Source organism: Entelurus aequoreus, linkage group LG22, assembly GCF_033978785.1.
Source record: "Entelurus aequoreus isolate RoL-2023_Sb linkage group LG22, RoL_Eaeq_v1.1, whole genome shotgun sequence".
Classification (NCBI taxonomy): Eukaryota; Metazoa; Chordata; class Actinopteri; order Syngnathiformes; family Syngnathidae; genus Entelurus; species Entelurus aequoreus.
The window spans coordinates 30,130,202-30,145,188 of NC_084752.1; the positions used below are offsets into that span (position 1 = coordinate 30,130,202).

A 14,987-nucleotide genomic window follows, 5' to 3' on the forward strand; every position below is an offset into this window, starting at 1 on the left:
GTGCCTGCTTACTACCATTCATTATATTATATATAATTACTCATTTAACCAAGTATTTAACATTATTTGGGATCGATTGGAACTTAAAAGGAAACCTGTAGATCTTCATGTAATTAACTTTCATAATTTATCATACGTACCAGTTTTCTAGTCTCCATCGTTCTTGAAGGCTGAGCTCTCTCTCCATGTAAGATGTTGCTCCAAGATGGTACACAAACAGGAGGTCTGGATTCTGTGGAGTTGAAAAGAAAAGTTTGAGAATGGGTCACAAATAAATCCAGCACGTTAGTAGTAGACATAGTTTATAAAGGGTTGTAGCTCACCTTCAGTCTTAGCATGCTTCAGTTTGCCCAAGGCAGATGCGAGTGAAGATTTGGCACACCCGTATGGAATAACAGACAAGGTTTTGCCATGTGGAATGAATAACTTGCTGGAGTAACTCCATAGCTACAAGAATAAAAAAATAAACTTAACAAATAATCAGTGCACGTGAATTTTTAGCTTGTAAATTGCTATTAAGTTGTGAGGAGGGACTGGGAGCCCTGTCACAGTGGAGAGCAGATGTAATGCTCTACCAAAGTCATACAGTCCTCCATCAGCACCCAGCAGCTGGGAGGAGAGGGAACATTGGCACAATGACAGCGAGGGCGGGTGTTGTTGTAGACCAACTTCAGCTAGCACATATTCTTGTTAGCCCCATGTCCCTCCACATTTTGATAATTAAAATCCAACATTTAGTTTGGCAGGTTATGAAAATACTTTTAATCCTACCTGTCCAAAGATTTTACCGGCCATTTCTTTTCCTGCCTGAAGTGTCTGGAAACTGATATTCCAGATGCAGAGGTAGTCTAAAACAGCAAAGACAGTCATTGAAGCGCAATGCAGATACTTTACTCCAACATATTCATCAGTACTTTCAGAAGTACAAAATGCTGTCAGAACAGATCTGTCCAGCTAACAATTCACTACGGACAAAGTATTAAAACATTTGTGTAAAAATGGAAGAAAATATGGAGTTGGTTGTTTTTCTACAAACTTTTTTCAGATGTCTTTGATTGATCGATTGAGACTTTTATTAGTAGGTTGCACAGTGAAGTACATATTCCGTACAATTGACCACTAAATGGTAACACCCGAATAAGTTTTTCAACTTGTTTAAGTCGGGGTCCAGTCTGTAGGAATCTTTGTCCGTTGATCAAGAAGTGAGGTCTCTGACTTTAGCAGAGGGTAATCTTTGTACTAGCTCATCCCAAATACACTCCAAATTATCCCAAACATGCCTTTATGGAACTGTTCCCACAAGGCTAGAATATAATTAGGCGTACAGAGATAGGAGCTATAAAGGGGTCATAGGCTAAACCTTAATTGGGTTTATCTCAGTGAAATTGTTCAACATTTTGGTACAACTGAAACCTTCAACCAGTTACATGTTCACACCAAACACAGACATTTACATTTTTACAAAAAACAAAGTCATATACCGTATTTTCCGTACCATAAGCTGCACCTAAAAACCAAAATTTTTGTCAAAAGCAGACAGTGTGGCTAATAACCCGGTGCGCCTTATATATGGATTAATATTCATATTTATTTTCATAAGGTTTAGGTCTCGCAACTACGGTAAACAGTCGCCATCTTTTTTCCCCGTAAAAGAGGAAGCGCTTCTTCTTCTACGGTAAGCAACCGCCCCCATAGAAGAGGAAGCGCTTCTTCTTCTACTGTAAGCAACCGCCAAGGTGAGCACCCGCCCCCGTAGAAGAAGAAGCTCGCGGATATTTAATTTCATTTGTTTTTCTGTAAAGACAACAAAATGTCTCCTACTAAGAGACACGCGTACAAGGTTCCACTGACTTTTGATATTCATGTGAACCGCACTGTGGATACAACGGGAGCACGTACGGTGAATATTCGCACCACAGGGAATGAGAAGTCGTCCTACTGTGGTTCTAGCTTGCCATGCTAACGGCCAGAAACTTCCGCCCACGGTGATATTCAAAAGGAAGACCTTGCCAAAAGAGAACTTTCCAGCCGGCGTCATCATAAAAGCTAACTCGAAGGGATGGATGGATGAAGAAAAGATGAGCGAGTGGTTGATAGACGTTTACGCGAAGACACCGGGTGACTTTTTTCACGCAGCGCCGTTCCTGTTGATCTACGACTGCATGCGCGTCCACATCACAGATGGTGTCAAAAAACAAGTGAAGCACACCGAAGAAGAATAATTCGAGGGATTTGTAGATGAGTAATAACTTCAGAAAGTGAGCTTTAAATGTTTATTTTGTGTGTTGCGTGACACTAACGTATGAGCAACGTTGAGTTATTGATGTTGCTATTGCTCTGCACTATTTTGAGTGTTACTATTTTTGTGATTGCACATTTGCACATTACATTTTGGGAGTGAACAGAGTTGTTAGAACGCTGGTTTGTAATATATTATTAAAGTTTGACTGACCTATCTGACTGTTTTGTTGACATTCCCTTTAGCGTAGCGTAGGTGCGGCTAATAGCACGGGGCGGCTAATAGGTAAACAAAGTTTTGAAATATGCCGTTCATTAAACGTGCGGCTAATAACACGGGGCGCCTTATGGTGCGGAAAATACGGTACCTTTATCAGCTCCGGCCGAGGGGTGAGGAACTCCGACTACAGCAATGTGGGCTTCATCCAAGTGGAGGGCGGAAGCTGCATCCAGCCGGCCCTCAACAGAAAGCGCCAGCAGCAGGTTACGGGGAAGTGGAAGGGTCTGGGCGCCCTGATCAGCCCCTAGGCCTCGCAGAGAGATAACACTCTGGTAGACATGTCCATTAGGGTCTGGAATTACAGAGACAGAAAGAGACTTTACATGGGGAAACAAATCAATTCAATGTGTCCTAATAAAGAAGAATCAAGAAACGCAATGCAAATTACAAAAATCAATTAGATCAGATTAGGGATGTAACAATAAATGGTGATAGTAATTTACAGTAAGAACTGAGAGAGAACCCACCATTCATTCACTCCACAATCTCACCTTGATGGTGATATAAGCCACATTTGTAGCCAAAGATTACCCGGGGTAGACCGACTTAAATGTGGCTGCCAATTTGCCCTTTCCGACCACCACCAAACATTCCTATACCAGTGTAAGCGGTACTGGGAGCAATGTGGGTAAAGGGTCTTGCCCAAGGACAAAACAGCAGAGACGAGGATGGCAAAAGCTAGATTTTTATCAGGAACCCTAAAGTTTTCTGTGCAGCTGCACTACCATCTGAGCCATGCCACCCAGTATTACTGTTTTAAATTAAAATTATCGAAAAACCGAAATTGATAACTGCACTTTGATAAACTCACATATTGACTTGCGCTAGCTCGTTAGCTTAAATGCTCAAAAGAAAACAGACATTAACGTCTTTCTCTATTCAGGAACGACATACCCTAATCTAACCTGATATAAACACATTGCTGTCTGAGCAACTAAGATATTCAATGGTGCACATTGAATCTACAGACTGTGCTCTCTTAAGAGATTGTTCTATAATCAGAGGGAAAAAAGATGCAAGTGTCTTCACGGTGCGTTGAAGGACTGCTGAAGAGGACGACGACACAAAGCCCACCAGAAATAAGAAATAATAGATGTTATTTGTTAGGCACTTTGGTCCAATCAGAAGCCTAGAGAAGCAGCCACAGCTGACTTGGTGGCATTACACCTCAGTTAATTTTGATATACGAGATGTACAACATCATGTACATTATCTTTAAAAGCAGCCTGCACTTACATAGAGCCCTGAGAACATTATGAATCTTTTTTTAGTATTTAAAGCGCGTATATGTGCCTGTGCTGTTGAAACCCAACACTCGTGGAATAATAACATGTTTAATCAGCAACATGGTGATATATTACATGTGCACAGAAGTGTACATTATTTCCAGTGCACCTTAACAAGGAGCCGAGGCAACCTCTTGAATGTTTAAGCCCCTAAAGCGCACAAACATGCGTGTGCCGCTGAAAAACTTGTGGAATTATAATGCATTTAGTCATCAATATAGTGATAGTGAGGAAGGATGTTGGTATTTTAACATCACAGTCCATGAAACAAAAAAAATGTGTTAACATGTGAAAATGGAGGCTTACATAAGTAAAGCAGGTAGATGAGTTTATCTCTGCAAGATGCAGAGAAGCTGAGAGGGGAGAGGCCGGAATCTTCTCGCTCCAGTCGATACTTCTGCAGCGTATTTGGATTGAGTTTCTGCAGGTAGAGGAAATGGTCCCCCTTCTGGACAGAGATATTGAGGTTACGCAAAGGGCTTTTAATTGTCACCACCGGTCAAATTTGCAAACTGACAGAAAATCATAAAAAAATTAGTTTAACACTATCACTATGTGTCGTATAAGAAAGAATACATGTCATGCAAGTCACATAAATCAGTGGCAATACTCACAGCAACAGCGTTCTGTCACAGAGCAGCGTTTGCTCTCAAAAATAAAATAATACTGTCCACCCAGTTGTAATTAATACAGCAGGGATTACCTATCACTGTGAGATTCCCAGTGAGAGGTCACCTAGTTTTGCCTTGAGAAATGATTCTCCTGCTTGGTTGCAACCATGTGAACTAGAGGCACTTCCAAATTTCAGATGGTGGTCGGGGTCCTTTTAGACTGCTGTTTATTTTCTTGTAGCAATAAGGATTTTTCATTGCTTCGAAAAGCTTTGAAGCAAATATACAAGTGAAACTCAAAAAAATGGAATATTCTGCAAAAGTCTATTCATGTCAGCAATACAACTTCAAATGTGAAACTAAATATTTGATACAAATTCCTTACATGCATAGAAAAAATATATCCAGCCTTTGTTATAATTTGGATGATCACGGCTAACAGGTTTAAAAAAAAAATAAAAAATTCTGAGATTCTCAATTCAAGGTTTTAAGATCTGTAAACCAGTCATCCAAATTATATCAAAAGTAAGGCTTGAGATATCTTCAGTTGCATTTTATGACCATGTGTCATATATTAGTTACACCTTGTAAATCTAATTTGCTGTAATAAACAAACCTTCGTACAGTATTAAATGTGTTTTATTTCACCTGTACAAGCCATATGCTGTGTGCAAAATATGTGAACGCTAACACAGCTAATGGTGTACCTCCGACTGTCGAGGCGTACAACATTTTGCATAACAATTTACGCCAGTAGTTTTCAGCACTCAAAGCTCAGTTCTAACTTAAGAGGAACTGCCGAAGATGTGAACAAGTATTTTCAGCGTAAAAGGTGACGTTGTTTAATCCATCCATCCATCCATTTCCTACCGCTTATTCCCTTCGGGGTCGCGGGGGGCGCTGGAGCCCATCTCAGCTACAATCGGGCGGAAAGCGGGGTACACCCTGGACAAGTCGCCACCTCATCGCAGGGCCAACACAGATAGACAGACAACATTCACACTCACATTCACACACTAGGGCCAATTTAGTGTTGCCAATCAACCTATCCCCAGGTGCATGTCTTTTGTAATGTAAATAAACATTATCCATAAATTTAAGACATTTTTGTGTTTTGTTTATTGTTAGTAGGGATGTCCGATAATGGCTTTTTGCCGATATCCGATATTGTCCAGCTCTTTAATTACCGATACCGATATCAACTGATACCAATATCAACCGATATATGCAGTCGTGGAATTAACACATTATTATGCCTAATTTGGACAACCAGGTATGGTGAAGATAAGGTACTTTTTTTAAAAATTAGTAAAATAAGATAAATTAAAAACATTTTCTTGAATAAAAAACAAAGTACAACAATATAAAAACAGTTACTTAGAAACTAGTAATGAATGAAAATTAGTAAAATTAACTGTTAAAGGTTAGTACTATTAGTGGACCAGCAGCATGCACAATCATGTGTGCTTACGGACTGTATCCCTTGCAGACTGTATTGATATATATTGATATATAATGTAGGAACCAGAATATTAATAACAGAAAGAAACAACCCTTTTGTGTGAATGAGTGTAAATGGGGGAGGGAGGTTTTTTGGGTTGGTGCACTAATTGTAAGTGTATCTTGTGTTTTTTATGTTGATTTAATTTAAAAAAAAATAAATAAAATAAATACAAAAAAAATTTAAAAAACCGATACCGATAATAAAAAAACTGATACAGATAATTTCCGATATTACATTTTAACGCATATATCGGCCGATAATATCGGCAGGCCGATATTATCGGACATCTCTAATTGTTAGTATTAACATTTAATACTCCTTTTTACATAATGCTTTCAGCTGTATTTATCCATTTCTGATGTATTTTTCGGGGCAATTAAAAAAGAGGTACGGGTCATCAATTGGACATCACCCGCTGGACCTAGTCATACATTTGCCTGTAGTGTCAGACCTTAATATTAGGTGACAAAATAAAGCGCCATTTAGTGTAACAATTGTACTCACGTGGAGTCTTTCAATGTACAATTTCATTTCTGCATTCAATAGGCAATGCACAGATGTAAAGGCGGAAAAGTGTCGCCAGACTATTTAGAAAGACGGTTAGCCTTTAGTCTTACTAGTGTGACAAGGAGACAAGCGGAGCAGCGTGTTGTGCTAGCGTCCACACCTGTCATTTAACAACAGCGGTGCAGTCTTTGATGCATGCCGGGGACTTCACGGAAACAGGCTGCAGAAGCCCGGGAAAATTAAATGTCAGTCAGGTTGGCATGTTCACGGATCTCTGTGCCCACACACAATGGCCTCTGACGTGGGCGTTTTTTACTTCACAGGGCTTCAAGACTCTTACTCTTCCTCTTCTGCCTCCGTGACTGTGAAAGTGCTTGATTTGAAATGCAGCAAGGCCTGCTTTTTTATTTTATTTTATTATTGCAGACAATCACTCATTTAATTGTGGCAGTCAAAATCATGATTGTGATTAAAATTCAATTTATTGTGCAGCTCTACGCATGTGCATGTGGCCTTTGTTATAATACATGTTTGTCATAAAAAAAAAAACAACCCAAAAAATAAATCTGCACCTGTTCTGTGGTGAAGATGACAAACTGCTGCGTTTCTGCCACTATGTTGGTACTCCACCTGAAGACAAAAATATAGCTTGAGCAACAGATAAAACACTCAGAATATGAACATCGCTCCTCTTTTACTTCTCACACTACCTCCTCGAATGACATTTTACAATCAAGCAAAAAGCGACAAAAATGCAAGAAACACCGCGAAATATGAACGCAAAGGTTTAAAAACACCCACAATCTGATATATCAGTTTTCTGCAGAACTATGTTGTAAAAACCAGCTCTAGCGTCTGTTCTCAACACCCGCGTTTTAGGCTGGCTGCTCTGGAAACAAACCCCGCCCATACTGCTTGGTGCCTCATCTGCCTGGAGCTGTTGTGACATAGATTACCGTAATAACCCGTAAATTAGGGCTGGGCGATATATCGAGTTTGTAAGATATATTGATATATTTTTAAACAAGATATGAATTTAAAAAATATCGTAATATGGATATAATTTATTTCACGTTTAAAATGACCAAACGCCGCTTATTTGTTGTGTTCCTTGTTCTCCCCCACTCCTCACTCCCTCTCATAGGCTACTAAACCCCTCCCCTTCCTTCTTCCAAGACCTGCTTGAATGTATAAGAACATCCATGATTGGTTGGTTGTTTACTATGATGAGTCACGATTGGTTGAGATTAGGCCAATTAGAGGCAAGATAGGGCGGGTCATCAAACCAGGAAGGGAAATCACAACAGACATCCCAAATGATGATGAGAGTCGTAAAAGAGAAGAGCAATTTATATATTAAAAACTAGTGGAAGATGGCAGAGGGATTTTCTTCTTTAGATTTTTTTTTAGCGATGTAGACGACATCCAGGAAACCCACAATGCGTCTACTTGGCCACATTTGGACAAATGTATGCGTCTGAATAAAACATTCATTTGAGTTGTTTACCATTTAGACCCAAATCAAAACTGTTCTCGGGTTGTCAATATGCATATTTCGCATGAGCAATGCTGCCAAAAATGTATTATATGCACAGCTATGTTATTTATTTTACGTGGTAAGAATATTTTTCCATTTTATTTATGTTACGTAATTCTGTGCTACTTAAACAGTTTATTTTCTGTGCTGTTAATACCCATCGTGACTAACTGCGTTAATTAAAGTGCCACTGACTGTTTACAGTACAGTTGTCATTTACTTCAATTTCAGTGTATCTCGCTCAAAAATTAATATCTTTATATGTATACTTTCACCGGAAAATATAACGAGATATACAGGACTTGGCGCCTGCACACAGCGCAAAATCTACCCGTGCCTGGTTTACGGACCATGGTATTTCTGTTCTAAATTGGCCCGCCAACTCCCCTGACCTTAGCCCCATAGAAAATCTGTGGGGTATTGTGAAAAGGAAGATGCAGAATGCCAGACCCAAAAACGCAGAAGAGTTGAAGGCCACTATCAGAGCAACCTGGGCTCTCATAACACCTGAGCAGTGCCAGAAACTCATCGACTCCATGCCACGCCGCATTAACGCAGTAATTGAGGCAAAAGGAGCTCCAACCAAGTATTGAGTATTGTACATGCTCATATTTTTCATTTTCATACTTTTCAGTTGGCCAACATTTCTAAAAATCCCTTTTTTGTATTAGCCTTAAGTAATATTCTAATTTTGTGACACACAGAATTTTGGATTTTCATTTGTTGCCACTTCAAATCATCAAAATTAAATGAAATAAACATTTGAATGCATCAGTCTGTGTGCAATGAATAAATATAATGTACAAGTTACACCTTTTGAATGCAATTACTGAAATAAATCAAGTTTTTCAAAATATTCTAATTTACTGGCTTTTACCTGTATATCGAATATCGAGTTAAAGTAAACATATATTGAGATTAGGGCTGCAACTAACGATTAATTTGATAATCGATTAATCTGTCGATTATTACTTTGATTAATCGATTAATAATCGGATAAAAGAGACAAACTACATTTCTATCCTTTCCAGTATTTTATTGAAAAAAAAACAGCATTCTGGCACCATACTTATTTTGATTATTGTTTCTCAGCTGTTTGTACATGTTGCAGTTTATAAATAAAGGTTTATTAAAAATAAATAAAAAAAATTGCCTCTGCGCATGCGCATAGATCCAACGAATCGATGACTAAATTAATCGCCAACTATTTTTATAATCGATTTTAATCGATTAGTTGTTGCAGCCCTAATCGAAATGTACTTTTTCCCTTGTGGATCATTAAAGTTTGTCTAATGTCTAAGTCCATATCGCCCACCCTTACTGTATACAACCCAAAAGCGCAATTCCAACCATTGAAATACTTTCTATAGCTCAAGGTAAATTGAAAACAGAACTGCACATCATAATGGCAGCTACAGTTTCGACGTTAAAGGTATAACAATTTTTTTTCGGAAACAACCGGAGGGCCGGATTGAAAATCTTTGTATGCCGTACTTTAACTAGAAAACTTAAATAGACACTCAAATTTCAATGTACTAAATTATGTGATACACTGAGACCGCAGTGATTGAACTGCCAGGTGAAAAGGAAACAGTACCTATCAAACAATGTCAATCAAAAGTGAGCATCATCTTTGTAAGAGGGGGGTATGTAAAGATTATGTAACCTGATGGTTTCATCTGGAGCCAAAACTTCCTCAATGGTTTGCTGAGGAGCGGAGAGGAGAGAATCAAGAAGTCTCACAGCTCCTCTCTGGAACAAGACCACTGGATCTACTCCGACAACACAGTGGACCCTCCAAATGTTAGATGACACCTGGACACAACGGATTCAAACTAAATGCTTAAATCTATAACTTTCCTATGTAGTAACAGACAGATTTTTGAGGAAGGCACAAATCAAGTTGACGCTTACAGTTGCTTTGAATGTCTTATCCAGGGCAACATCTTCTTCCTTCCATATCCTGATCACCTGAAAAGCATATAATAATAGACACAATAATAGATATCACATCTAGATGGATCTAAATACATGTAACGTGTGAAAGGTACAGGTAAGTTGTGCTCACCGTATTGTCTGTGACAGTCACATATTCTTTAGCTTGTGTGTTGTAGACTGCTGGACAGGTCAAACAGTTGCCTTGTTTCACAGTCCAGCTCCCCAGTGGCTTCTGGTCTGAAACCTGACACAAGCACAACAATATAGGTGCGTTCACATTATATGTAATCCCATACTCTGGTCCAGAAAAACCATTTTAGTGTGGTCTGGTTAGCACTCCCCCTTGTATTTTTGTAAGCTGATTAAATAATGCTCACATTTAAGCGTATACATAAAGCCGCGTCTTGTCCAACGATTTTGCACACCCAAAACAGCATGGTTCACATTTGGGCTGGACCAGTGTTGGCGTTAGGAATTTTCAAAATGGAGTCCCATAGTGTTGTTTTGATATGTCATCTTGGTGACATCATGCACAAAAGTGCACTAATAGCTTGTTTTAAAATGTCTCTGACAATCTTGCACTTTTTGTTTTGGAAATGACATGAATGTTTGTGCCACTGCTTTATAACTGTTTAGTAAATACACTTTTGGTAAATTGACTTAGTTGTGATTTCCCTCTCTGCGTGAAAGTTTAAAATGAGCATATATTAATGCAGTATGAACAAGAATGTTTTAATGTAGACACATAGAATCATCATACTGCTGTGATTATATGCATCAAGTGTTCATTCAAGGCTAAGGCAAAATATCCAGATATATATTGTGTATCGTGACATGGCCCAAAAATATTGAGATATTAATAAGAGGCCATATCGCCCAGCCCTAGTTCGACATATTCCCACTTGAAGCCAAACCACCGCCAGACGATGGATTCTTGGAAATTAATTCTTCCTTCATTTGTTACCAGATTCGCACCTTCTTTCTCTCGTATTACCACTCACACCACAGCTAACGTTACCCATGCCGCTACCTCTCTGCTCTGCGAGGGCGTATACGTATGTGACGTATGTAAGAAGGTGCGCTTGCTGTCTGTGAGAAGGAGAGACAAGAAAGAGTGAGAAAAGCCTGAAGTGTAATGCCCGCAGCTAAAAGCAACTGCGTGAGAACGTATACTCGAATATCACAATATAGTCATTTTCTATATCGCACAGAGACAAACCTGCGATATATCGAGTATATCGATATATCGCCCAGCCCTACCTACAACTTATTAAATTAAAAAATACCGGCAGCGGTAAAGTTTAGATCCATGAAGGACAGAAGAAAGTGAATGAATGTTTATAACTGAACACACATATGCATAAACATTTGTTTTATTTTGTATTATTTTTTTAATGAATGAAGTAACGTTTATGACAACCTTTTTCCAGAACACAATATAGAATGTGAGATATAACAGGATAATGCATACATTTATCATTTGTTTTCCAAAACGGTTACAAAAAAGTGCGACCCCAAAAATTTACTGTGTACTTTTATGACTTGATGGGGTCCCTTGGACCCTAGCGCCAACACTGCACTTATTGATACATTTGCACAATTACTATGCTTAGATTCCAAACATTGGTCAACATTTTCCCAAGCCTGAGACCCATACCTAAGGTGGTCTCAGTCCCCTTTCTTGGTCCAGCGCACTAATTCAGATTCAGAAGTACTTTATTAATCCCCGAAGGGAAATTAGATTGTGACTAAAAGAACCGTATCAGCCGGAAAGAAAAACGGCAAGTGTGGACGAATTTTAAAACGGACAATCCCATTTGCATAATTAAGTGACAAGATGTAGCAGACGTAATAATAGCTAGCCGTTACCTGCACCTTATGTAACATGCATCCAGAGACTATTTACCACCTGTTGTGGACTTGTGAAAGCACTCCATCACTATGACAGGGCATCTGTCGTTTCATTCTGGACAATATTCATGACAAATTTGTGCTTTGTTTTGAAAATGTGCCATTTGGATTTACACAGAATGAGAAACATTTTGAAAAGGAATTTTACCTTTGCAACCTGATTATACTATTGGCTAAGTTTTATATTCATAAATGTAAGTTTCTCAATACCCGACCTGTTGTTGGGGCGGTATAGCTCGGTTGGTAAAGTGGCTGTGCCAGCAACTTGAGGGTTCCAGTTCGATCCCCGCTTCCGCCATCCTAGTCACTGTCGTCGTGACCTTGGGCAAGACACTTCACCCGCCTGCTCCCAGTGCCACCCACACTGGTTTAAATGTAACTTAGATATTGGGTTTCACTATGTAAAAGTGCTTTGAGTCACTAGAGAAAAGCGCTATATAAATATAATTCACTTGTTAATGCCTTTAAAAAATTATTAGATGTGTACTTGAAAACGTTTTCTACCTCCAACAACTAAAAAGCTGTGAAAACTATGATGCTATGCTCCATATTTAGATTATTTATGGATATATGGCTTTACACATATATATATTTTGAATTATTCTTTAGTTGCTTTATTGAGTTTACAACCCTCTGGCGCTGTTTTGTACTGTTCCTGTACTTGTTTTGATTATTATTATTTAATTGCATGTAAATGTTGAATATTATAAGCAGGGATGTCCGATAATATTGGACTGCCGAAATTATCGGCCGATAAATGCTTTAAAATGTAATATTGGAAATGATCAGTATCGGTTTCAAAATTATCGGTATCGGTTTCTAAAAGTAAAATTTATGACTTTTTAAAACGCCGCTGTACGGAGTGGTACACGGACGTAGGGAGAAGTACAGAGCGCCAATAAACCTTAAAGGCACTGCCTTTGCGTGCCGGCCCAATCACATGATATCTACGGCTTTTCACACACACAAGGCATAATTGGTCAACAGCCATACAGGTCACACTGAGAGGGTGGACGTATAAACAGCTTTAACACTGTTACAAATATGCGCCACACTGTGAACCTACACCAAACAAGAATGACAAACACATTTCGGGAGAACACAACATAAACACAACAGAACAAATACCCAGAACCCCTTGCAGCACTAACTCTTCCGAAACTCTACAATATACACCCCCAGCTACTCCCCCCCAACCCCGCCCACCTCAACCTCCTCATGCTCTCTCAGGGAGAGCATGTCCCAAATTCCAAGCTGCTGTTTTGAGGCATGTTAAAACAAATAATGAACTTTGTGACTTCAATAATAAATATGGCAGTGCCATGTTGGCATTTTTTACCATAACTTGAGTTGATTTATTTTGGAAAACCTTGTTACATTGTTTAATGCATCCAGCGGGGCATCACAACAAAATTAGGCATAATAATGTGTTAATTCCACGACTGTATATATCGGTATCGGTTGATATCGGAATCGGTAATTAAGAGTTGGACAATATTGGAATATCGGCAAAAAAAGCCATTATCGGACATCTCTAATTATAAGTAAAGGTTTTGAAAATCTAAAAAAAAAAAATAGCTTGCCGTTTCTGTAGCATGGCAAATGTGACCTTACACTCTAAACACCCTTTATTGCCTCACTTAAAACATATTATCACAGCTGCTGAAATAAGTTAGGTTTTTCCTGGTTGTTTGTTTGTATTTTTGCAAAAAAAAGAAGCGAAGTTGCCAACGTGAGTTGAGCGTGACGTACTGCCCTGTTGTTGCTAACTAGCGAGCTAGTAGTTGCTAAAAACCCCCTCAACACGTTACAATGTACCTTGTAAAGAGTCACACATCTGTTGGAGTCGGTGACAATTACATGGTCGCTATCCCTTTCCTCTTCAATGCCCTGAATGCCGGAATTTGACAGACTGGGGGACAAAACGAGTCCACACAACGTGTATGCTTCATACAGCGCCGCCATGCTGGACGAGAAGGGGACGACGGAGATCTCGCGAGACTAGAAAAAACCTCGCAGCAAGGTTGAACATCCGAAGCACACGAAGGGTGGGCGCGACATAGACATCGTATAAGTAGACGCAGCATGGAGCGCTCCTGCCTACTGGCGCTGACGAGACGCGGGGCCGCCATCTTGGAGTGGTGATCCGCTCCACTCAGTGCAATTCATTTGGCAGGAGCGATGAACTGTCAGCGCATTTCATTCATTTTACCTCACTGAATACCACTGATTTTCACGCGGTTTTTTGTCTACGTGTTGATATGATAAAGGACACATGTTTTGGCGTGTTTTATTATTCATAGTTTGCTTAACAGTGATAGAATATTATTATATGCTATAAATGACCAGACGTCCGAGATCAAAACTGGGAATATAATCCCAGAGAAGGAGGAAAAAAACGGTCAGCTATTTTTAAGTTCAAGAAACAATATGATTAGGTTATACATACATGCGTATATCCTACATAAACATTTACCATGAATTGATTTACGTGGACCCCGACTTAAAAAAGTTGAAAAATGTATTCGGGTGTTACCATTTAGTGGTCAATTGTACGGAATATGTACTGCACTGTGCAATCTACTAATAAAAATGTCAATCAATCAATCAAAAACAATGTATGAATACATTAGATAGCTATATATCTATAGACGTGTCTCTGTTGCTGCAGCAGCAGAGAGTTTATTCTGTCTTGACACTTTGTATTGATATTTTGTATTACATTCTTCCCTTAAATGATAATGTTTACAATGATTGTTTTATATGTATGTTTTATATATGTCACTTTGGATACAAGTGTCTGCCAAATACTTAAACATAAACATATATAAACACCTGAAAGTCTTTATATGTTTATCACATACTTTGCCCCAAACATTTCACGAAGGTGGGCTACACAAAATTGGGTTGGAAAGCTAGACTAAATTTAGACTTTTATAATACTGTATAGCCACTGTCCATCTGATTGTCTAGTTAGCTAACATATATCCCCCCTACACAATCTGGACTGTGGTCCCAACTTTTAACCATGTTGGCTTTTACAATCTTTATCTTCATAATTTATTTCAACTTTATGTTATTCAAGTATGACATTTTTAAATTTAAATAATTTCATTGACAAGCAATTCTATTATGGTCATACTCTTGTTTGCTAGCAGCTACGACTTCAGTACTA

The 14,987-nt window shown here is 38.8% G+C and overlaps 1 protein-coding gene across 1 annotated transcript in view; it reads right to left on the minus strand.

Annotated features, from left to right (window-relative positions):
- nol11 (nucleolar protein 11) overlaps window positions 1-13,841 on the minus strand; it is a 32,385-nt gene extending 18,544 nt beyond the window's left edge. The window contains exons 1-10 of the mRNA XM_062032859.1: window positions 13,631-13,841; window positions 10,032-10,145; window positions 9,878-9,934; window positions 9,630-9,778; window positions 6,999-7,056; window positions 4,111-4,252; window positions 2,607-2,810; window positions 772-848; window positions 324-447; window positions 141-232 (exon numbers count right to left, since the gene is read on the minus strand). Coding sequence (XP_061888843.1) covers window positions 141-232; window positions 324-447; window positions 772-848; window positions 2,607-2,810; window positions 4,111-4,252; window positions 6,999-7,056; window positions 9,630-9,778; window positions 9,878-9,934; window positions 10,032-10,145; window positions 13,631-13,777 — 1,164 coding nt within the window. The 5' untranslated portion in view covers window positions 13,778-13,841. The remainder of the gene's footprint in view (window positions 1-140; window positions 233-323; window positions 448-771; window positions 849-2,606; window positions 2,811-4,110; window positions 4,253-6,998; window positions 7,057-9,629; window positions 9,779-9,877; window positions 9,935-10,031; window positions 10,146-13,630) is intronic.
- Between the last annotated feature and the right edge of the window lie 1,146 nt (window positions 13,842-14,987).